This window comes from Miscanthus floridulus, chromosome 3 (genome assembly GCF_019320115.1).
Source record: "Miscanthus floridulus cultivar M001 chromosome 3, ASM1932011v1, whole genome shotgun sequence".
NCBI lineage: Eukaryota > Viridiplantae > Streptophyta > Magnoliopsida > Poales > Poaceae > Miscanthus > Miscanthus floridulus.
Window position 1 is genome coordinate 89,391,343 of NC_089582.1, and position 25,486 is coordinate 89,416,828.

Consider the following 25,486-nt stretch of genomic DNA (forward strand, 5'->3'; position numbering starts at 1 on the left):
GGCGACTGCAACAACAGAACAAAGTTATTGCAATGCGAGATGCAAGATAAAAAAAAAAGACTAAATATTACTTGTTGCAACGTCAGAACAAGGCTACTGCAACAACAGAACAAAGTGCAATGCGAGAAAGCAACATTAGAAAAGAAGACTAATGGAACAAAGAAATATTACTTGTTGCAACACCAGAACAAGGTTTCTACAATGCATGATGCAACATCAGAAATAAAAAAGAGACGAATGCAACAAAGAGATATTACTTGTTGCAACAGCAAAATAAGGCTACTACAACAGAGCTTGTCAGAACCCTAGCAACCGCCGCGTCCCTCAGATCCAGGGGAGGAGGAGGAGGAGGGCTCAGGTCCAGAGAAGAACTAACCTACCTCGTCGCAGCCGCCGTCGTCGTCCTCGTCTCTGGTGGGAGGAGCGGGAGCTGTGTCGCTGGGGGCGCGGGGTACCAATGGAGTCATGGGAGGGGGGTGGAGGGAGGGAAGGAGCGCCGGCGGGTGAGCGGGCGGCAGTGAACTGGGAGCGGCGTCTATCCCAGCGGGCGGGGCGGCAGTAGAATGGAGAGGAACGGCTGCGGGACTGAGCGAGGAGAGGATAAGGATGAGTGTGGGAGACAGCGTATGGGAGACGGCGTGCGATAGGAGCGGGTCAGTTCGGCACGGCTTTGGGTGCGTCCGTTCCCGTCCGGACGACTGTCATATATCATTATCGTTTTTATAAATTTAAAAAATAAAACAATTTCTCTCTAGACTTGAGAACCGAACATGGCCTCAGAGGTGACATGGTAAAAGAAAGGACTTTCAGAGTTGGAGTCGTAATACAAAGGGAAAATCAGATCCGTTCACGAGAGAGAGAGAGAGCAGCAGCAAGCGATCGTGGACTCGTTGTCCTGGACAAGACGTGGCCTCGTAGTTGCGTGGGTCAGACTCAGACCGAGCGGCATGCGGCGGGTTCCAGGACCAGTCGACGTGCCCCCTGTCAACCCCCGGAAGTTCCGGAAACTATCTTGCACAAATTAGCAATTGAATTCCTGGGGGCTCTCTGCATGCCCGACCCGCGCCCCGTATATACAAATACAACCACACCCCTTCCTGTGACCGCCGCATGCGTCCCGTTTTGCCAAAACCCTAATCATCATCACCACGCGCGTACATCGATCGACAAAGAGTAAGATGCCCATCTTCGTGAAGACACTGACGGGGAAGACGGTGACGCTGGAGGTGGAGAGCAGCGACACCGTCGCCAATGTCATGGCCAAGATCCAGGACAAGGAAGGTACGATGCACATACTACTACAGAATAGATTTGTTGTCCCGGACGGTAACAGCCTTTAGTCCCGGTTACCGCGCCAGGACAACGATTCCGGGACTAAAGGTGGAACCTTCAGTCCCGGGTCATCGAGCCAGGACTAAAGAGGGACCTTTAGTCCCGGTTGGTGTTACCAACCGGAACTAAAGGCCCTCCAGCCGAGCAAACCTGGCGCACCCTTTAGTCCCGGTTGGTAACATCAACCGGGACTAAAGGTTCACCCTTTAGTCCCGGTTGGTAACCCCAACCGGGACTAAAGGTTCTTTTTCTTTTTCTTTTTTTTGTTTAATTTGTTTTCAGTTCAGTTACACGTATTTGTTTAATATATAATATGTTTTTATGTACGTATTCTATGCTGCTAATATAAATACACGCATGCGTATAATTACATCTAATTCTCATCTCGAGCATTATTATATTCGAATAAAGTATGAAACTATATATATTATAGATATATATATGTATATATACAACACTTTCATAATCTTGTTCTCAAAAATAACGATATCAATAAACATTTAATTTACATCATTTATTCCTTAGGATCAAAGTAGAACTCGCCGTTGGGATTTAGCACTTTTTCTAGAAGATATCCTGCTATTGACTCTTGAACTGCTTTCAGATGGTCTTTTTGCATGACCCTTCGTTTCAACCATTCAGTCTTGCATTTGAAATAAAAGAAAAAGTATTAATACATATATATATATTCATTTAAAAATAAATAAAAAATTGATATATACGTACTCTGAGGACATCTTTAGGAGTTCTTCTTATGTGCGCAGTGATAAATTCACAAACGTAGTATCCACACAAGTTATTACCTGGTTCCTGCCGCAAACACCACTGTACGAGAAGAAGATTATTCTCATCATCTCACACGTAAATTGAAGTACGATATAGTAATTAAACACGTGGGGAAGTGTATATAGTACAACTTACTGGTATTTCAACTACATTAAGTGGTGCCTTGCAATCCTTGCGATGTTGCCGAATAAACTCTTTCCAAACCCTGTGCGACCAATAATGTACGATCGTTAATAAATTATGGCAAAGTCTATTCAATAATAGTTGTGCGCGAGAGATTGAAATTACCCCTAGATAATGTCTATCATATCTTGGTATAGTGCCCGCTCTTTTCTCAATGAGTCAAAGATTACTAACCGACTTGAGTTTAACTCAATGACAATGAGTATCCAGTGAAACCTGCATTGGTTTATACACACACGTACATGCATATAAGTTGTATTCATATTATATAAAATGTGTAGACTACATTATTATTAACACTTACTCAAAGTTATACGGAAAAAGTATTGTTGTCTTGTCGTGCTGCTTCACGAAGAACATCATGATATTCTCCTGTGCTTCAGATACCCACCGCTCCTTGACAATAATACCGGTTTTGAATACGATATAAGGATCAATGAAGCCAACACTGGTGTCTTGTATTCTTTGGAGCTCTGACATCTGGAATCTGTATATAAATATAAGTTACATGTGAGGATAATTATATACACGTACGCATGGAAGTGAGTTTATTAAATAAAAGTAAGAATCACTTACAAACAAAAGGAGCTAATGATTGATTTGTCCAGAGCGTCCATGTGGTATAGTTGATGCAATTCTTCGAAACTAATATGTAAGATGTCATCGCCACGGAAGTAATGATGGTCTCTAAATCTGACAAATATCCACTGCTCACCCCTGCCACACGCCTGCATGTACCATTTGTTGAGCAAGTACATTTGCGTACCCAATTCATTCAGAGCCGTAGGGTTGTACAGACTTTTGCCATATTTATAAGTCTTCCAGGTATCAACTTCCAGGTTCTGGATTGGAGCTTTACCCGTCAATTGATCCAAGGTTAAACCAGTATCTTCAAAAAAAGCATTAAGGGCTTGAACCGACACTTCTCCAGAGTTGTCTGGTCGATAGACTTCTATGTTGGAACCATATTCATTAGCAACAACAAGATTTTGCATTGGTTGCTTCTGTTGTCTGAGCTGTGGGACATCCTTCCCTGATGCTCTTTTCCTTTTCTTATCTGCATCATGTGACTTCACGAGGGAGCGGTCATAGTCTGATAGTGGCGAAGGCTTACAAAGTTCAATCATCTTTTTCTCGTGAGCATCGACCTTCTGCCTCATCACATCTCGTGGTATGTAAAAGTACGGCTTCTCCTTAAGCTTCGCTTGACTCTTGTTTTTGATATCTATAAAAAAATCTTTCACTTTTTTGTCTTCTTCAGCTGCTATTTGCTCATCAGTCTTTTCAGAAAGTATTTCTTGAGAAATAACTCTTTTTCTCGGGGTCTTCTTTGCCGCCGGGACCTTAGACGTCTTTGTAGTGCGTCGCTGTGGAGGGGGTGGGGGCAGTGTTGGAGACCGGCATGGAGGCGATGAGGCCGGTGTTGGTGGAGACTGGCGTGGAGGCGTTGGAGATCGTTGTGGAGGCGGTGGGGCCGGTGTAGGAGTTGGAGATCGTTGTGGAGGCGATGGGGCCGGTGTAGGAGTTGTCGATCGCCATGGGGATGAAGTCGTCTCGCCCCCCGCGACGCTGTGATGAGATGGGGAATGAATGATTAGGCTAGGCTGGGGGGAGACCCTGCTACAAAAACAAGTCGTGTGTCAATTATTTTTGAAGCCAATAGAAAATTAATGGAAAATAATATTTCATTCACTTTCATTCGTACCTAGGGTGAGGTAGGGGAAGCGGTGGCGTCCCAGGAATGATGATGAAGCGTTTGCGCCATTGAATAAATGTCTTCTCTGCTTCTCCTAGTGTCTTCTCCCCATCACCGCCTTCAATGTCAAGAGGAACATTGCTGTAACCTTTGAGCACTCTATCGACCGAGACGCTAGCATATCCAGGTTGAATAACTGACCCATGGATTCTTGGTGTCTTCGTTCGGTCTATTGGAGATACAACCCCGACAACCACCATGATTGATGCATTATTACCATCTGGAATGTGCAGCTCACATGTTGTTAGAGGCTCGGTAATGTCATCAACAGGGAAGCACAACCCAGCGTCGTCTTGAATAACTGGCAGCTCCGTAGAAGCACAACTGCTTTTCATCTGACCAACGGGGCTAATGGTGACTCCCGGTGTTGATTGCGATTGCATTTGACTCATTGCTAGCTGCACTTGCCTCTTGATCTCCTCCTGCATTTTTGCCTCAAGAGATTTTTCTCGTTCACGTGATTCAAGCAATGCTTGTCGTGACTCATCAACAAATTGCTCCAATGCACGGATTCGTTCTGCCTCCTCATCCTTCTTTCTCTGACGGCTTCTGTAGGTATCCTTGTCTACTGGGAATGCGTGTAGCCATGGAACCGCTCCATAGCCTCTTGTTCGACCACCGTGTTTGGGATTCTCTAGGGCATATGTCAATTCATCCTTCTCTCTGTTGGGCTTGAAAACACCACTATCAGCTTCTTCCCTAGCACGAGCTAGTCTTTGTGTTGCTCTCTCAATTTTTTGGCCAAAAATTAGCTTGCCAATGTCTGGGTCTAGGCTTCCCCCATGAGCGTAGAACCAATTCTTCACGCGTTGAGGCCAGTTCTTCTCTATTGTTTCAGGTATGATTCCCTTGGCAGTAATCTCTGCTTCTAGGTTCTGCCACTTGGGAATAGCACTCCTATAACCACATGATCCCATGCGATGATGGTATTGTAGATATTGATGAGTTTAACAAACTTGGTATTCAAAACTTTTCAATTTGAAGTCATTTAGAGTTCATAATACTAGAGTCAAAGTGTTGTTTTTTTATTTGACCAAATTTGACTTGGTCAAACTTGCTCAAATGAGACATTAAATGACCTCAGATGAAAAAACTCTGAATACCAAGTTTGATCATCTCAGCAAGATCTACAATTGTTACATAGCTCATTTTCCCATTTGAGAAATTTTTAACAAACACTAGTCACAACTTCTTGAAACTCATAGACTTTCTAAAACTATGTCACACACTTGTGAAATTTGAACTACATTTTGTTCAAGCTTTATCAAATGAAAAAATAGCCTATATAAGGATTGTAGATATTGATGAGCTTAACAAACTTGGTATTCAAAACTTTTCAATTTGAGACAATCTAGGGTCCCGAAAACTAGTTTGTAGGCGTTAAAATTTAAAAATCACAAATTTGAACCATCCAAACTTTCTCAAATGGAAAGTTGACCAAAACAACAATTGTAGATATTGATGAGTTTAACAAACTTGGTATTCAAAACTTTTCAATTTGAAGTCATTTAGAGTTCATAATACTAGAGTCAAAGTGTTGTTTTTTATTTGACCAAATTTGACTAGGTCAAACTTGCTCAAATGAGACACTAAATGACCTCAGATGAAAAAACTCTGAATACCAAGTTTGATCATCTCAACAAGATCTACAATTGTTACATAGATCATTTTCCCATTTCAGAAATTTTTATCAAACACTAGTCACAACTTCTTGAATCTCATATAGACTTTCTAAAACTATGTCACACGCTTGTGAAATTTGAACTACATTTTGTTCAAACTTTCTCAAATGAAAAAATAGCCTATATAAGGATTGTAGATATTGATGAGCTTAACAAACTTGATATTCAAAACTTTTCAATTTGAGACAATCTAGGGTCCCGAAAACTAGTTTGTAGGCGTCGAAATTTAAAAATCACAAATTTGAACCGTCCAAACTTTCTCAAATGGAAAGTTGACCAAAACAACAATTGTAGATATTGATGAGTTTAACAAACTTGGTATTCAAAACTTTTCAATTTGAAGTCATTTAGAGTTCATAATACTAGAGTCAAAGTGTTATTTTTTTATTTGACCAAATTTGACTAGGTCAAACTTGCTCAAATGAGACACTAAATGATCTCAGATGAAAAAACTCTGAATACCAAGTTTGATCATCTCAACAAGATATACAATTATTACATAGCTCATTTTCCCATTTAAGAAATTTTTATCAAACACTAGTCACAACTTCTTGAATCTCATATAGACTTTTTAAAACTATGTCACACACTTGTGAAATTTGAACTACATTTTGTTCAAGCTTTCTCAAATGAAAAAATGGCCTATATAAGGATTGTAGATATTAATGAGCTTAACAAACTTGGTATTCAAAACTTTTCAATTTGAGACAATCTAGGGTCCCGAAAACTAGTTTGTAGGCGTTGAAATTTAAAAATCACAAATTTGAACTGTCCAAACTTTCTCAAATGGAAAGTTGACCAAAACAACAATTGTAGATATTGATGAGTTTAATAAACTTGGTATTCAAAACTTTTCAATTTGAAGTCATTGAGAGTTCATAATACTAGAGTCAAAGTGTTGTTTTTTTATTTGACCAAATTTGACTTGGTCAAACTTGCTCAAATGAGACTAAATGACCTCAGATGAAAAAACTCTGAATACCAAGTTTGATCATCTCAGCAAGATCTACAATTGTGAAGTCATAACATATTACATAATATCCGTCTCTAAAACATAATATATTAAACATGCATCGTTGTATCATGCGGGCCAGTGAATTTCTTCTTAACGTATGACCCTTGGTTATGATCTTGTCGTAACCATGGAGTGTCTTCATCATTTAACATGATTCTTGGATCTTTCTTCACTATGAAGGGTGGAATTCGGACATTTCTTTCGTAATCTTCTAACATGTCTGACTTGTCTTCAATTCCCACTATATTTATTTTCCCAGAAAGAATTATGTGGCGCTTTGGCTCATTGATCATTGAGTTGATGTCTTCGTTTTTTCCTCTCTTTGATTTTGTAGACATGTCTTTCACATAGAACACCTGACTCACATCAGCAGCAAGGACGAATGGTTCCTCTTTGTACCCAATATTGTTGAGGTCTACTGTTGTCATTCCATACTCTTTGTCGACTGTTACCCCTCCTCTGGTCAGCTTCACCCATTGGCACTAGAACAAAGGGACTTTAAAATTAGGTGCGTAGTCTAGTTCCCATATCTCTTCTATGCGGCCATAATATGTTTGTATATTCCCATTTGGATCTGTGCCATCTATGCGAACACCACTATTTTGATTGGTGCTCCTTTTATCTTGGGCAACTGTGTAAAATGTATTCCCATTTATCTTGTACCATTGGTACGTGAGGATATGTCACGATGGCTGCCTAGCCAACAAATATAGTTGCTCATCAATATTGTCATCGCCTTGACATTCTTTTCGCAACCAACCACTAAAACTTTCCATGTGCTGACGCCTAATCCAAGGTTCAGTCTTCCCTGGAAACTTGGATCGTAAGAACTCCTTATGTATCTCGATGTACGGATGCACCAATGACGAGTTCTAAAGAACTGTGTAGTGTGCTTTATTGAAATAATCGTCTTCCATACCGATATATGTTTTCTTCCCTAAAGTTCCTTTACCACTAAGTCTCCCCTCGTGTCGTGATTCGGGAACACCAATCGGGGCAAGGTCAGGAATAAAGTCAACACAGAACTCAATGACCTCCTCTGTTCCATAGCCCTGGGCGATGCTTCCTTCATGCTTAGAATGGACTTTCACATATTTCTTCAAGACTCCCATAAACCTCTCGAAGGGGAACATGTTATGTAAGAACACAGGTCCAAGAATACTAATCTCCTTCACCAAATGAACTAGGATGTGTGTCATGATATTAAAGAAGGATGGAGGGAACACCAACTCAAAGCTGACAAGACATTGAACCACATCATTCTGTAGAGTAGCTAGTTCCACTAGATTGATTGCCTTCTGAGAAATTGCATTGAGGAATGCACATAGCTTCACGGTGGCTAGACGTACATGTGGAGGTAGAATTCCTCTTAAAGCAACTAGAAGCAATTGCGTCATAAGCACATGGCAGTCGTGGGACTTTAAGTTTAGGAATTTCTTATCTGGAGGAGAATCCTGATGGGACCTTGATGCTGCTTAGACATTCGAACATGTTGTCCCTCTATTCTTTGCTAAGCGTGTAGCTAGCAGGACTTAAGTAATGACGTCCATCATCTGTCTTCTCTGGATGAAGGTTGTCTCGTTCTTTCATGCCCTGCAAGTTCTGGCATGCTTCAAGTGAATCCTTTGGCTTTCCGTACACACCCATGAATCCTAACAGGTTCACACAAAGATTCTTTGTCAGGTGCATCACGTCGATTGCGTTGCGGACCTCTAGGACTTGCCAATAGGGTAGCTCCCAAAAGATGGACTTCTTCTTCCACATGGGTGCGTGTCCCTTAGCATCTTTGGGAACAGATTCACTGCCTTGTCCCTTTCCAAATACTACTTTCACATCCTTAAACATTTTAAGCATGGTATTATAGGAGCATACCACATAACCTTGGTAGGGATTTTCTTTCTAGGACGTTGTTCACCCTCGACGTCACCAGGATCATCGCGCCTGATCTTATACTGCGCTGCTTTACATACCGGGCATTCATCCAAATTCTCGTATTCATTGCCATGGTAGAGGATGCAGTCATTAGGACATGCATGTATCTTCTGGATTTTTAATTCTAAAGGGCAGACAACCTTTTTTGCTTCGTACGTAGTGGTGGGCAATTCATTTGGCTTCGGAAGCATCTTCTTTATGAGGTTCAATAAATTCCTAAATGCCTTGTCGGATATACCATTCTTTGCCTTCCACTGTAGCAATTCCAGTGTTGTACCTAGTTTTTTTTGCCCCTCTTCGGCCGTCGGGTATAGCAACTTCCTATGATCCTCAAGCGTGCGCTCGAACTTAACTTTCTCTTTTTCACTTTCGCATTCTTGTTGTGCATCACGAATGGCATCGCTAAGAGCATCACCGAGATCATCTTCTGCCACTACCTCTTCTTCATCTCTCCCCATTGTAGTATCATCAAAGGCAGCATACTGAGCAATAATGTCATCAATGTCTAAATCTTCTCCTTCACCTTCTTCCATCATGACCCCGCTTTCTCCATGCTTAGTCCAACATATATAGTTTGACATGAAACCTGACTTAAGCAAATGTGAATGAAGACTCATTGAGCTTGAATATTCCTTTAAATTCTTACATATGGCACATGGACAGCACATGAAACCATCCCGCTTATTTGCCTCGGCCACACCTAAGAAATAGTGCACGCCCTCAATAAAGTCTTGGGAGCGGCGATCGGCATTATACATCCAATAGCGTGACATAATCTGCATTACACGACAAATTATGAAAACCTTGAACATAATTAAGTATTTTATTACACAACATAGATGACACATACGGTTGATTAATTAACTAAGCCTGGCTACAACGTAAGCAATCCCAACTATCACTAAACAAACTAAAACTACAATGCACTTCAGTAACATAATTATTTCGTGATCGTACGCAACTAAAACAGACAAATCATTCTTCTATTGAATATCAATAAGCTTCTCCTGCTGGCTCACTGCCTCATCATCAGCAGCCGCTACCTCAAGCGCACCCAAATTCTGCACGTATGTAGCATAATCTTCCTCCCAGTACCAACCATCGCATCCATTGCCCTCCCACTGAAATTAAAGCCAAAAAATATTTAGTCAAAAATATTCAAGAAAAGTAGGTCAATTAGCCATAATTATAAAATACGTAAGAAACTCACATCGCGATCCGGGCACTTGTAGAAAACACGACCCTTGTTGGGTCCCTGTCTCTTGACTCGGTACTCCATCACAATCTTCTGCTTACACTTGCCGCAGATAATGAGAGGGAGTTCTGGCCTCAGTCGTTTCGCAACCGAACGAGAGGCCGAGGATCCGGTACCAGTTGTCATCTACTTTCTATACTTATTTTTGCAAACTAGTGTAAATTTCATATTTTCTAAAATGATATATTTAAACAAAACTAGTACGGATTTCACATGTTTCAATAAATAACCATCCGTACTAGTTGACCTTGCTTACGTGATCATCTCGGCCAGCATTTCTCCACCGGACGGCACCGTACTTGGCCAAGGAAGAGCTTCGATTCTACGAGAAAGGGAACACGGTCTTCCACGACCGTTGCCGCTCTCCCTCGTAGAATCAAAGTTCCTCCTTGACGTCCGTTACCGCTCGGCAGAGAACATGTTGGCCGAGCTAAACACGGTTTGCAAGTTCAACTAGTACGTATTTTCTATAATTTTCTAACTATTTACTAAGTTTTTCATTTCATGGAAAATTTAATTCTAAAAAAAAGGCATGATTTCTAAGTAGTTCATTTCATGGAAAAAATAATTCTAAGTGACCTGCTCGATATCGGTGAGCTCGCGGACGTTTAGGTTGCCGAGGATAGTAACATTTGTAGATGACATTTGTAGGTCTGAAGTTATCAAATATCCATCAAATTATAGCTCAAAAACATGTTTCAATAAATAACCATCCGTACTAGTTGACCTTGCTTACGTGATCAACTCGGCGAGCATTTCTCCACCGGACGGCACCGTACTTGGCCAAGGAAGAGCTCCGATTCTACGAGAAAGGGAACATGGTCTTCCACGACCGTTGCCGCTCTCCCTCGTAGAATCAAAGCTCCTCCTTGACGTCCGTTACTACTCGGCAGAGAACATGCTCGCCGACCTGAACACGGTCCGCAAGTTCAACTAGTACGGATTTTCTACAATTTTCTAACTATTTTCTAAGTTTTTTATTTCATGGAAAATTTAATTCTAAAAAATAAAAGGCATGATTTCTAAGTATTTCATTTTATGGAAAAAATAATTCTAAGTGACCTGCTCGATATCGGCGAGCTCGCGGGCGTTTAGGTTGCCGAGGATAGTAACATTTGTAGATAACATTTGTAGGTCTGAAGTTATCAAATATCCATTAAATTATAGCTCAAAAACATGTTTCACTAAATAACCATCCGTACTAGTTGACCTTGCTTACGTGATCATCTCGGCGAGCATTTCTCCACCGGACGGCACCGTACTTGGCTAAGGAAGAGCTCCGATTCTACGAGAAAGGGAACACGGTCTTCCACGACCGTTGCCGCTCTCCCTCGTAGAATCAAAGCTCCTCCTTGACGTCCGTTACCGCTCGGCAGAGAACATGCTTGCCGAGCTGAACACGGTCCGCAAGTTCAACTAGTACGGATTTTCTACAATTTTCTAACAATTTTCTAAGTTTTTCATTTCATGGGAAAATTAATTCTAAGATCACGTAAGCCACCGGGGACGAGGATGGCGCGTGCTCCAGCGAGGCGTGATTTTGATGAACTAATTTAACTTTTGTTTATCCAAACATATATGCAAATCATCATGTGATTTTGAGCTAAAAATGACATATAAAATCATAATAAAGTCCAACATATAAAGTTATACATGCATCTACATCGCAAAATGAGATAAGCTACTGATAAAACATAAGAGGATTAAGTTTGTTACCTCCAAAATCGAAGAGCAACACCAATGGAGGGGGAGAGAGCAAGAACAACAGCAAGCTGAAGAACAGAGGCAGTGAGTTTGAATGGAATGGCTCGGGCTCGGGGAGGAAGAAACAAGCTGGATTATAGGCCAGGATAATTAGTCTCAGTTAGGGGGCCAAACCGGGACTAAAGATTAATCTTTATTCCCGGGGCATCACCCAAACCGGGACTAAAAGCTTTAGTCCCGGTTGGTATTACCAACTGGGACTAAAGATCCCTGCCCCGCGGACGACCATTGGGTAGAGACCTTTAGTCCCGATTGGTATTACCAACCGGGACTAAAGGGTCCTTTAGTCCCGAGGGCAAAAAATGCCGAGACTAATGCCAAATTGGGATATCATTTTAAAGTCTGTTCTCTAGTAGTGACATCATGCTTATGTGGCCCCGTGGCCTAGCTTGCATGCACTAGCTAGCACTACTCGATAGATCTCGCCCGGCCTTTTTCTAGCCAGGGTTTAATTTGTCTGATCAGATGATTAAACTGCATGCAACGCAAATCCAATTTGATTCAGGCATCCCGCCGGACCAGCAGCACCTCATCTTCGTCGGAAAGCAGCTAACCCTGGCCAACTACAACATCCAAAAGGAGTCCACGCTGCACCTGGTGCTCCGCCTCCGCGGCGACGGCGGCAAGGGTGGCACCAACCCCAAGATCAACATCAACCTCCTCCAGCTCGCTCTCAAGTACCGCCAGCACAAGATGATCTGCCGCAAGTCACTACCGGAGATGGCTTCTTTGTCGAGTGTCCCAGACTTTGCCGAGTGTTTTTTATCGGGCACTCGGTAAAGAGGCCGTTTGCCGAGTGTCAGATAGAAAGCACTCGGCAAACAAATGGCACTCGGCAAAAAAGTGGTTTGCCGAGTGCCGAGCACTCGGCAAAGAATAACACTCGCAAAGACCAGGTTTGCCGAGTGTCAAACAATAACACTCGGCAAAGGGCCGCCGCCGTTAGCGGCCGGCAGCCGCCGTTAATCCTTTGCTGAGTGTCTTCTCCTGACACTCGGCAAAGAGGCTCCTTTGCCGAGTGTTATTTTTTGACACTCAGCAAACCATATTTTTTTCACTTTTGACCTCCAAACTTTTTCTGTAGTCCTCAGACAATACCTGGTACTCTATGTTCCAATGTGGCACATTTCTTGGACTTTTTCTATATTTCTTTAATTTATTTTATTTAATTAAATTTTCTTGTATAATTCAAATTATAACTGCTAGTCATTCGAATAGTGAAAAAAATGAATGGAAAAATGATATTCATGTTATTTAGTATAATGTGAGGCCGTATCCAGGAATAGACCACCAATTTCTAACATCTTGTTCAGGAAACATGACCTCAAACTTGCGGTCAAGTTGTTTTTAAATTCTATAAAAAGCGAACGAAGTTCGAAAATCATAAAACTTATCAAGATGTCAAGATATCATATGTGGAGGCTGTGATAAAAAATTGAGCAGGTTTCACACAAGTTGTCACGTACGATGCTTGTAAACTGAAGTCGGCCCCCGCGCCGCACCGCCGGAGGAGGAGGAGAAAGAGAGGAGGAGTAGGAGAGGAGGAGAGGAGGAAGAAGGAGGAAGAGAAGGAGGAGGAGGAGGAAGGAGGAAGAAGAAGGAGGCGCCAGCCCCGCCGCCGCCCCCGCCCATGCCAGCGCCGTCCTCGGTGCTTCCCCAGCCGTCGCCTTGTCCATCGGCGCCCTGGCCCCTTCACCACTGTCGCCCTATGACGCCCACAAGGTATGCCCTACCGTTGTCGTCGTCGTAGTATTACTAGTAGTTGCGGTAGTAGTAGTCGTAGAGTAGCAGTGGTGGTAGTCGTAGGAGTGGTTGTGACATTGTTATATATATGTGATTGGATATAATCTTGTGCATGTCAGCCATCGTGCCGTTCATATATATGTGCATGTTGGCCATCGTGCCGTTAGTTTTTTGTAGGTTTTGGAAACCTCATCGTGCAGGGGAGGTGTTGCCAAAATTTTGTATTGATAGTTTTATGTTTCATTTTTGTAGAGAAGAGCCCGTCGGAGCGGAGCCAGAGTACCTCGGTGACCCTGATCGCCTTCCTCCGCGCTGCGGGTCTGCCTGCACCACGTCACCTCGCCAATGCATCGACCTGCCACAGCCCCGCTAGCCTGACTCCACCGCCACCATAGGTATAACCCCTCTTTCCGTATCATGGTCATAGATCACATAACCTAGTTAGGCGTCTCCCGTTCGAAAGAGATACGGTTGGAAATATGCAGATATTTCCATATCAAAAACCGTATCTATTTCGAATTGTCCACGTTTTTTGGATAGCCCGCGGATGCATAGGTGGGGTTAGTTTCCATGGTCTGCTTCGACCCGAGACAGAGTTTCAGCATCATCTCCCTGTTGTTCTTCGGATACACACTCTCCCTGGCAGGACGTGTATTTGGAGAATAGCGAGGAGGTGCTACTGAAATTCTATCTCAGATAGGAGTAGAGCATGGAAACTAACCCCACATACGCATCCTCGCATGGAATTAGGACCTATCCTCACCTATTAGATAGTAGGAACGTTGTGTAGATGTAATTAATGTTTGTATTACTCGTCGCTATATATGTTAGAGGATGGAGGACCGTGAGTGGATGTACACGGGCCGTGCAAGTCAGGGTCAGGTCACCAATGAATGGATCGACAAGACCGATGCTTTCTTGGAATGGGCATTTGGTGTGGCTGCTAAAGGAGTGAGTAAAATTTGTTGTCCCTGCAGCAAATGTGCAAACAGGAAAAGACAAACGAAGAAGGTCATGGGGAAACATCTTTGGAAGAATGGATTTACGACAGACTATACCCGATGGGTGTACCATGGTGAAGCCGATCGTATGAGAGAGGAGGTGGTGAGACCATGCGTCGAGGATTATGATGCTGATGTCGGGGTAACAGATATGTTAAATGACTATCACGAGGCACAGTTCGCTGAAGGACGTACGGAGGAGGAGCCAGAGGCAACCACAAAGGCATTCTACGACATGTTTGTTGTGGCACAGAAACCCCTTCACGGCCAGACAAAGGTTTCTCAACTGGATGCCATTGGATGCATAATGGCGTTAAAGTCCCAGTATAGCCTGAGTTGAGATACCTTCGATGGTATGTTGACAGTTATTGGCAACCTGCTTCTGGAGGGTCACCTTATGCCAAACAGCATGCATGAGTCACAGAAACTCCTTCGTGCACTTAAGATGTTGTATGAGCAGATACATGCTTTCCCGAAGGGGTGCGTCCTATTTAGGAAAGAATACATGGTAGCAAAGTACTGTCCAAAGTGTAAATCCTCTAGGTACCTGAAGGTAGATTCTAGTAATGGCCAGAAGAGGCAGCTTGGCATTCCTGTGACAACCCTACGGCACCTTCCATTCATACCGAGGATCCAACGGCTATACATGACCGAGGAATCCGTGAAACAGATGACATGGCACAAAAATGGCAAACGATACAATCCTAACAGGATGGTACATGCATCCGATGGTGAAGCATGGACCCACTTTGATGGCATTCATCATGAGAAATCTAAAGAGGCTCATAATGTATGTGTTGCACTGGCAACAGATGGGTTCAATCCTTATGGAATGATGGCTGCCACATACACATGTTGGCCCGTGTTCGTTACCCCCTCAATCTCCCTCCCGGCGTATGCTTTCAACGACAGAATATATTCTTGTCGTTGATAATTCATGGACACCCGAGGAATAATATGGGTGTGTTCATGGAGCCTGTGATTAATGAATTGGTCCGTGCTTGGGAGGAAGGGGTATGGACATACGATCGAGCTATAAAGAAAAATTTCAAAATGCATGTTTGGTACCACTACTCCCTGCATGACTTCCTGGCGTATGGGATATTCTGCGCCTGGTGTGTTCACGGGAAGTTTCCATGTCCAATATGCATGGAAGGTCTGAGGTTTATTTGGTTGCAGAAGGGTGGTAAGTATTTATCGTTCGACAAACATCAGCAATTCCTCCCTCTTGACCATGCATTCAGACGAGACATCAAGAACTTTACGAAAGGTGTCGTAGTGATAGATCCTGCACCACCGATAATGACTAGTGCCGCGGTTCGTGAACAGATAGATGGTCTTGTGGTCAATCCAGAAGGTGGTTTTGTGGGATATGGAGAGCAACATATGTGGACTCATAAGTTGGGCTTGACTCGGCTCCCCTATTTTGATGACCTTCTCCATCCACACAACATTGATATATTGCACACTGAAAAGAATGTCGCCGAGGCACTTTGGGCAACAATCATGGACATTCCTGACAAGTCAAAGGACAGCGTTAAGGCTAGAGTGGATTTGGCAACGTTATGCAATAGACCAAACCAACATATGAAGCCTCCTAGTTGCGGCCAGACATGGAGAAGGCCTAAGGCCGATTTTGTCTTGAGCAAGCCCCAAGGGAAGTACTAGAATGGATGCAGACGTTAATGTTCCCTGATGGGTATGCAGCTAATCTGAGGAGGAGAGTGAACTTATCTACTATGCGAGTCTTATGGATGAAGAGTCATGACTACCATATATGGATTGAGTGGCTTCTTCCGGCGATGGTTCGAGGCTATGTCCCTAAGCATGTCTGGCTAGTGCTGGCAGAGTTGAGCTATTTCTTTCGCCAGCTTTGTGCCAAGGAGTTATCTTGGACCATGATTGCTGACTTCGAAAGAATGGCACCTGTGTTTCTCTATAAGTTGGAGATCTTTCCACCTGGCTTCTTCAATCCGATGCAGCATTTGATTTTGCACCTCCCGTATGAGGCACGAATGCGGGGGGCGTGCAGGGTCGTTGGTGCTATCCAATCGAGAGATGTCTAAAGGGTCTTCGAAAGAAATGTAGAAATAAATGCAAAATCGAGGCTTCTATTGCAGAGGCATACATTCTGGAGGAGGTAGCGAACTTCAAAACAACATACTATGGTGACAACCTCCCTACCGTACATAATCCACCCCCTCGTTACAATGCTGGTGAAAATGAATTGAACCTCAGACTTTTCCGAGGGCAACTCAGAAGCGCAAGTGCATCGACCCCCGAGACCTTGAATCATGAAGAGTGGTGCCATATCATGCTATACATGTTGACCAACCTTGATGAAGTGGCGCCGTACATGCAGTAAGTTCTCAACAAACTTGTTAAATACGTCATCACTATTCTACATCCAACCCCCTTGTTTCTCGTTGGTATAGGGAATTTCTTCATGAATTCTGGCGTCAATCAAGGGATCCTACCCCGCAGCAGGTAGATACCCTTCTTAGACAGGGTGTGGGAAATGGAATGCCTGATTTCATTTCTTAGTTCAAATGGAAGGTACCGTCCAATTTAGCTCGTACTTAGTTTGACATTCCAAGTTAATTGTACGTGCGAATAATATAATGATGTATCCTGCTTGAGCTTGCAGGGCCAGGGGGATGCGTCTATGCATGCCGAGTTGAGACAGGTTGCCGATGGCTTTGCCTATAGGGTCAGGTCATTTTCTGGTTATGACGTGAATGGATTTCGCTTTCGCAAGTTCCACAAGTTCTGGAGTTTTTACGCGCGGCGTTGATGAGGTCGAGTATTATGGAAGAATTGAAGAAATATACAAACTCAAGTTTCATGGTTCCAAACCTTTTAATCCCGTCATATTCAAATGTCATTGGTTTGATCCTGAAGTAACGAGACGGATATATTCTAATCTTGGGCTAGTCGAAATTCGACATGATTCCGTCTTACCAGGAGACGATGTCTACATTGTGGCCTAATAGGCCACGCAAGTTTATTATCTCCCATATGCATGTCAAACCATAAGGCATCTTAAGGGTTGGGATATTGTGCACATGGTATCGGCACACGGTAAAGTGCATGTCCCAAACGATGAAGATTACAATTTAGACCCAAACACATATGACGGAGAGTTCTTTCAAGAAGAGGGACTAGAAGGGAGGTTTGAGATAGACTTAACCGAAACGATCGGAATGGAAGTAGACAATGAAACGGTTATTGAAGAGGATGCTAGAGATGAGGTGCAAAATGTGAAGGACTTACAAATGCTTGAGCGATTACATTTAGACAATGACAATGACAACATTGCTCATTCGGATAGTATTGATTATTTCGACATGATTGATAGTGATGATGAGACTTATGATCCAGCTAATCCTGATCATGAAGATTATTTCTAATACATGTAATACTATGTTATTTTGTAATTACATTTTGTTTATTTTGCATCTATTTCTAAGTAATTCTTGTTTATCTATGCTTATTGGTTTACTCTTTTTAATTGCAGATGATTGAACAAAGATGGTGGGCGGTGGGATGAGGAAGCTAACATCCTTGTACCGAAGGACAAGGACCGCTGCACCGGGGGAGAGTAGGAGGAGGAGCAGCCGTAGGAGGGAGTCATCGCCTGTTGCCCCATCGCATGAGGAGGAGGAGGAGGAGCAGGTGCCTTAGGAGAACGCCAAGGAGGCGCAGGAGGACAACAAGGACGCATAGGAGGACGCGCAGGAGGACAATGAGGACGAGGCGATAATGGGGGGTTCCGCTTCCTCTAGTTCGTCGAGCGTCTACTTATGAGGTCCTGCGAGCCTACCTCAGCAACCGATACCTCGTGAGAGACGCCCGCTGATTCGACCCGAGGGGGAAAAGTAAGAAACTTTAGATGTTATCACTACTTTATATGATATGTTGAAAATCAAAATAGAAATTAATAATTTTTCTTAATCACTTAGGCAGAAACTGGACGATTGTGGCGAGTGGAGGTGGTCACACACGCCAAGTCAATGGCATCCTCGGTCTTCTATGCAAGGAGCACTTCCCTGGCCTGGTTGAGTATGCCGGAGGGACGGGACCGGCCTACTCTTTTGACCACTACGCCGCCGCCCCCGATGCTGTAGATTGGGCCCACAGGGTATTCAACAATAAGGCAAAGCGGGTGAAGCAAGAGCTGTGGGTAAGTCTTCCTCGCACTACATTGTTCAATACATTCTTGAAATAATGAATGGATACATTGTGTTCGTATACAGGATTTCTTTAGATGTCAGGACGAACATGAGGCCAGCGCGGATGCGGTGGCTACCAAATGCTGCAAAAAACTCATCGTGGACATGCATTACGAGGCGCGTATCCAGGCCGTCGTAACTTACCATGGGACCATCCTTGGAACGAAGGTCACCAAAAGGGACGCAAGATCCATGACGCTGACCCGAGACCAGTACCTGCAGGTAAATACAGAACATTAACACTGATTCCTTTTGAGATTAAGTTGGCTTAATTTCATCTTCTGATATGTCATGTACTTGATGGCCTGTAGATGATTCCTTATTGGTGCGCTGCGCATCCCCAGTGCTGGGAACAGATGGTGGACAGGTGGTGCTCACGCAAGTGGGAGGAGACGCACAACTTGTGCCAGGAGCAGCGTTTGATGATGCCAGGTGTAGCACACCATCAAGGCAGCCGTAGCCTTAGCGGATACGCGGAAACATGGGTACGCAAATTCATTTATTTATTCTAACGCTCAATTCTGCATGATTTCTAATCATCTTGCATTTTATCTCGTAGTCGGCGTCACATGGTGGCCAGCCTTGCTCCATCTTCAAGGCATTTGCTATGGCCCATAAGGGCAAGGCGACGTCCGACGTCGACTACAACCCGGAGGACGGGCCCGAGGCGTACAGCAATGCGACCGTCCACAACCGCCTCAGTGAGTACACATAGATGGCAAGGGAGGTCCATGGGTCAGAGTACGATCTGAGCACCGAGGACCTTGATGGAGAAGTCGTCATGAGGGTGGGAGGAGGCAAGAAGTATGGGCGGTACTGGATCGGCGACAGCGCAATCGACTCGGCCACTACTCCTAGTCTCTCCTAGATTCGAGCAAGCAGCACGAGCAGGAGCCCGGCCATACGACCTCGGCAGGACACTTCACACCACCGGGTGGAGGCACTCGAGTTGGTTTATTCGTCGTTCATTGGTTTTTTCATACATTTCCTTTGCATTATTGTAACATTGGGGTGAATATATTGTAGGCCCAGCTAGAACAAGAGAGGAGGATACGGGAGTAGATGCAGGCGAAGATGGAGAGGGTGGAGGCCGAGCGGGAGGCCGAGCAGCAGAGGATGGCAGAGATTCTTCAGTACATGCAAAGTCTTGGCACCGCAATGGGTATAGCTCCGCCACCTTCGCTATTCGCTCCAGCTCCACCTCCACCTCCACCTCCTCACTATTCTACTCATGTGAGTATAAATGTTTTAGTTTGTATGTTCATGCTTACGGTCAAACCTAGTGGAGTATGAAAGTTTTATTCATGTATGATATATATTTATCTTGTCTCACACATGCAATCTTTTCTCCTTTGTGCAGAATCAATCGGCAGCATCGAACGATCCTCACGCTTCAGCGAATACTTCACCAAATCAGTGATGATACTTGTGGTTGTTAATGATACTTCTATTTGCAATTGTGGTTGACGATGATGGAGCACTTGGATTGCTTTTGAACTTATTTGTGATATATTGTAAGACATGTGAAGTTTGTGATATATATGTGGTATTGGTGATATATATGTGATGTTGATGATATATATGTGATGTTTGTTATATATATCTTCTGTTTGTTTGGATGAGATGTAAAAAACAAATAAAAAAAGCTGTTTTCAGTCACTTTGCCGAGTGCAATGGCCATGACACTCGGCAAAGTGACCATCTGGGAACTACCTGGGAACATACTTTGCCGAGTGCAATGGCCATTGCACTCGGCAAACATCACAGGCAAAGGTCGCCACTTTGCCGAGTGTCTAAGTCAACAGCGCTAGGCAAAACGGGTACCTTTGCCGAGTGCTTGAGTGTGAGACTCGGCAAAGCCGCCGTCACGGTGGCGCTCGCTGTCACGGACACTTTTCTTTGCCGAGTGTCGGATTGGCACTCGGCAAAGCCTTTGTCGAGTGCCCGATAAAGTGCACTCGGTAAAGAGATCTTTACCGATAAATTGTTTACCGAACGTCCTTTGCCGAATGTAACACTCGACAAAAGCTTTGCTAAGTATATATCGACCTTTGCCGAGTGCCTTCGGCAAAGAAGCCGCCTCCGGTAGCGAGTGCTATGCTCGCAACTCCGTCAGGGCCGAGAACTGCCGCAAGAAGTGCGGCCACATAAGCGAGGTGACGACAATGCAAACTCGATCGATCTTTTCTTCAATTCGTCCGTTTAATTTAATTTTCCTCGTTCCGGGCCTATAATCAAGTTAACCTACGTAATAAGGAACTAAGAATATATGTCGTTAATATGTTTTTATAACTTGATTATTAGTAACCATTAAGGCATTAACAGATAACCAACATGCTCCGCTGCTGTGCATAATAATTAAATTAATTTTGAGTTACCGGAATATGTAATATAACAACACGCTCTCTTTGTTCACTATTAATTATTTACTGATCCGCTGACAACCTGTCATTAAATTAAATGTTGTTAATTCTCCAAAGTTTTGTTTTTAGTAACCGAATTAGTTAATTATTACTCTCTCCGTCCACAAAAGAACGCAACTGCTTTTCGAGAAGTTCAACAATTTAAATTTTGATCAAATTTATATAAAAATGTACTAACATTTATAATGCAAAAAAAGTATCATTGGATTAGTTAGTTATGAAATATATTTTCGTAGTAATAAACTTAATTAGGACACATAGATATTAATATTATTCACTATAAACTTGTTAAAGTTAAAAACTATTTTGACTAGCACACATCCTATAGTTGCATTTTTTTTTTTTTGACGGAGCGAGTATTCAGGTTTTTGGCTTTGTGTAGAAAAGTTAAATGTTATTGCCAATATGTAGTTATTTGGTTTGAATTACTAGCAGCTCATACTTAACCAGATTCATCTTGTAATCGACTATTAATCCATTGTTTGATCTAACGTTTAATATTTCAACCTTTCACTTCAGCTGAGGGCAAAGAAGAAACTGGATGCCAAGCGGGAATGAAGGAGACGTGATCGAGACTCATGATTAAGCATTAGTCGAACCAGTTGTCATATAAGTGTCGTTTTTCTTTGTCAAGAATAATAATTTATTCCAACTCTTAGGCTCCGTTGTCAGATAAAGCGAGAATCTGACAATGCAGACGCGTATATTCATACGTGTATGCGCACTCATCTCTATAAACATGCGCCTCACGACAATGTTGGGCACGAAAGCATCGTTGACGTTGGTGATTCTTCTTACGCCGTTTAGCCTTATCAGCTTCTGACTCTCCGGCTATGCTGCCTTTGTCGCTGGAGATATCCTCCAGTTCTGGGATGTAGAGGACCTCCCGGCTATGTCCGCAGCTGACAGTGCTGTTGCTGCAGAGCTCAGTGGTCGTAGTGCCAGAGCAGAGCTCGGTAGTCGTTGCCTCTGCTGGCGGAGCGATAATGATACAATTAAGACATCCGTCCGTATGCTTCAATCTGCTCACTCCCGCACACAAAAAAAATCATATCCCTCGCTTCTGCCTCCCCATCCTTATCCCTTCCGCGCTCGCACCTTGCACCACCCCGACGCACGGCCATGGTTGCCTCACTAGCTGGCGGCGGTGCCCTCACCCACCCCGGCGTGCGCCCTCCCGCACCTTGCACCAATGTTTTAATTGTTTCGCCTTGTTTTAGTATGTAGCAACAGGTGCTGCTCCCCATGCGCTCTGACTCGCGGCACTAGGCACCCCCGCACCACCGGGTGTGGTCCCCCACGGTGGAGCATGCAGCCGGCTCAACACATGTGTATGCGCGTTGTGCTCCCTCCCTTTTGTGCTCGCATTGGGGCACGCGCGCTGTGATCTCTCTCTCTCCCGCGCATGAAACTGGGGTCTCTCGCATTGGGGCACGCGTGCTGTGCTCTCTCTCGCATTGGGGTATGCACGTTGTGTACCCTCTCTCTCGCATGCAGCTGGGTGAGCAGGAAGATGCGTGGGGCACAGCTACAGGAGGAGGAGGTGTGGGGCGTAGCAGCAGCAGGAAGAGGAGGAGGCGCGTTTTTCCAAAAAAATAAAGCAAGAGGAGGTGCGGGGCGCATCAGGCGCAACAGTATGCGTGGGCATCTAGACACGTGGGTTCATCTGGACGTCCGGACGCTAGCATAGCCTATGGCAGAGAGGGTAACTCCAGCTTGGTATGGTAGTGACCCCGGTATGGTAGTGCCCCCATCATGCCGACTACGCGAGGAGGATCAGAAGGATTCCCGAGTAGCTGGACGCTTGGGCAGTGTATGGTCTTTCCTTCCTAACATGGCGGTGGGGACTAGGCCGAGTTGGCGGTGGAGACTAGTTTAGGCCGCTAAATAGCATAATACCCTACGTCCAGTGTGGTGTGTTGCTTTGCGTTGGATTACTGTGTATGATGATGTTACAAGAGGGTGCCCATGTCTCTCTTTGTATATATAGTCCAAAGGGCAGGCGCACATATGTCTAGTCCTAGTCGGTCACAACAAAAGATCGAGTTCTAATCCTATTACAGAGATTGACTTTCCTATAATCCAACTAGGTCGGTTCTTCTTGCCTTGGAGAGCACGCCACCTTATTTTGCGCCTTCTAGGTAGACCATGGGTTGGCCATCTCCTTGCCGGGTAGTCGGCCCTATGGGGAACCCTTAGGATCTTGGTCGTCGGATGCAAAGAGACAATGATGTGATAATACCAAAATCCATTTCCATTTTGGCTACTTTAATTTCTCAGCTTTGCTATCCACCTTATCGTCTACGATTCTGCATTAAGGGCTATCTGCCTCTAATGAATATCTTGATTCTCATGCTAGTAGTGTTTGTAGTGAAGATGTTACTTCAAAACTAATGAAACACTGCCTGCATCTATAAATATATATAATATATAAATAATATTTAGATTGGTCACTTTTTTACGATTATGTGCAAACATGTTTTATTTATAAGGTGACACTAAAAGTTTCATGTTAAAAACAATAACATACCGTGATATTTAGTTCGGTGAAATTCATAGTTGCATGTCAAAAACACAATAGTATACCAAGATACTTATTTAGGTGAAATTCATATATAGTTGCATTTTAAAGACTTCCAATGTCCTCAAGTGAAATTTTAGTTGTTAATGACTCCAACTTTGGAATATTCCAGTTCGCTACAGTTTAGTCAAGTGAAAATTTCATATGCTAGTCCTTTCATGTATCTCATCTTTACTTGCCTTTTTTTACATCAATAATTTATCAGATGATACCCCTTGGCACTTACTATGCTTTTCAATTTGTACAGGTTTTAGTTTCACGGAATAGAAGCTTAAAGCTGAAGACAGATCTTCTGCCACTTAATTACAATAGGAAACTAAGAGCCACTGACAACTGGTATCACTAAGAATGCTGCCTTCTTCCTTTGGGATTGCTTTAAGTTCCTCCACTAGTTGTACCAAGTTAAGATTGTCTATTTGCACCTGATAAGTTTCATCCGGGGAAGCACTTATCTGCCAATTGAGTAAGCATGCTGCCTTTTGCCTCTCTGGGATTGTTTCCCAGTTCTACCTATGTAATGCCAACTTAAGAGTCAGTGATTAGTTTAGTGGTTCCTATTATCTTGCTGCAGCCGGTTTACCGTGCTATGCTGTTTCTTGCTACCATTCCTTAATTAGCAGCTTGCTCAAGGTGGCTAGCTGTTCATTTCCTATTAGTGTTAGCATGCCAGATCAACCCAGCTGCACATATCTTGTTACATGCACGCCTAAATGAGACAGATATGTGGTCCAGTACTTAATGCCCATGGTTGTAACTTTGATGTGTAAAATGGTGTTCAATGATGTTATGAGTTCTGACTTGAAAGTTTGGTTTTTTTTTCAAACGTGAAATTTGGAGTTTTGTGTGTGTATATGTAGGTTCCATAATCTCCTGACTAATCTAAATGCCCATACTGCAAACTGATCTTATATACTCACTCCGTCCTAAATTATAAGTCTGTTCCTACTTTTTTGGAGAGTCAAAGCATTTCAAATTTAACCAAACTTATAGAGATAAATACAAAAATTTATGACATCAAATAGGTATACTATGAAAATATAATTAATTAAGAATCTAATGATACTTATTTGATATCATAAATGACATCATTTTATTATATAAATTTGGTCAAACTTGAAATGTTTTGACTCTTCAAAAAAGTTAAAATGACTTATAATTTGGGACATAGTGAGTATTACACAAGCAATTTAAAAGTGACTAGATACATCAGGAGTTGATGACATGTTAGCTCATTTGCAATGTTAGAACATGTCCAACGGTCTCTTTGTATCTTTCCTGATTAATATGAAATAAAGATTTTGATGAAAATAATATCTTCCGATAGCTTCTTTAAGAGCGTGTTTGGTTTGGGATATGGCCATCCATGGATTTTCAGGTTATAGATATCCATAATGTCTGTTTGAATGGATGGATGGGGCGAATCATTTTTTAGTTTGTTCGATGGATGAGAGTGGATGGAATAAAAATAATTGACTAATTATATCCATTATTTAAAACTAATAATAACTAATTATACATAAATAAATATGCACTAACGCTAATTTTACCATGATAATCACTAATTTAAAATAAAATATGTTAAATAACACTACTGCTACCCTAATTGGCACGCAAAATGTGCGCTAATCAACAAATTAACACTTACCAAAACTAATCATGTCACCATAATTACTAATTAATATTAATATAAGACAATAATAATACTTAATTTATTTGCTAATGATAAAGATTAGAAAACATGGTTAAGTTCATCCATCTACTTAAATCTCCCATCCATGGATATCCATGGATAGAAAATAAA

At 43.0% G+C, this 25,486-nt stretch overlaps 1 protein-coding gene across 1 annotated transcript; it reads left to right on the forward strand.

Annotated features, from left to right (window-relative positions):
• Positions 1-1,178: 1,178 nt before the first annotated feature.
• LOC136544016 (ubiquitin-ribosomal protein eL40y fusion protein-like) lies at positions 1,179-21,662 on the forward strand. The gene is made up of 4 exons (XM_066536306.1): positions 1,179-1,281; positions 12,211-12,412; positions 20,771-20,837; positions 21,624-21,662. The coding sequence occupies exons 1-4, from the start codon at positions 1,179-1,181 to the stop codon at positions 21,660-21,662; spliced, it is 411 nt and encodes a 136-aa protein (XP_066392403.1).
• Positions 21,663-25,486: the final 3,824 nt, after the last annotated feature.

Excerpts from the sequence above, each read along its gene's own strand:
- LOC136544016 (XM_066536306.1), top strand. The coding sequence starts at position 1,179 with ATGCCCATCTTCGTGAAGACACTGACGGGGAAGACGGTGACGCTGGAG. Across the intron at positions 12,413-20,770 it reads CACAAGATGATCTGCCGCAA|CGAGTGCTATGCTCGCAACT; the intron begins GTCACTACCGGA and ends CGCCTCCGGTAG. Across the intron at positions 20,838-21,623 it reads AGTGCGGCCACATAAGCGAG|CTGAGGGCAAAGAAGAAACT; the intron begins GTGACGACAATG and ends CTTTCACTTCAG.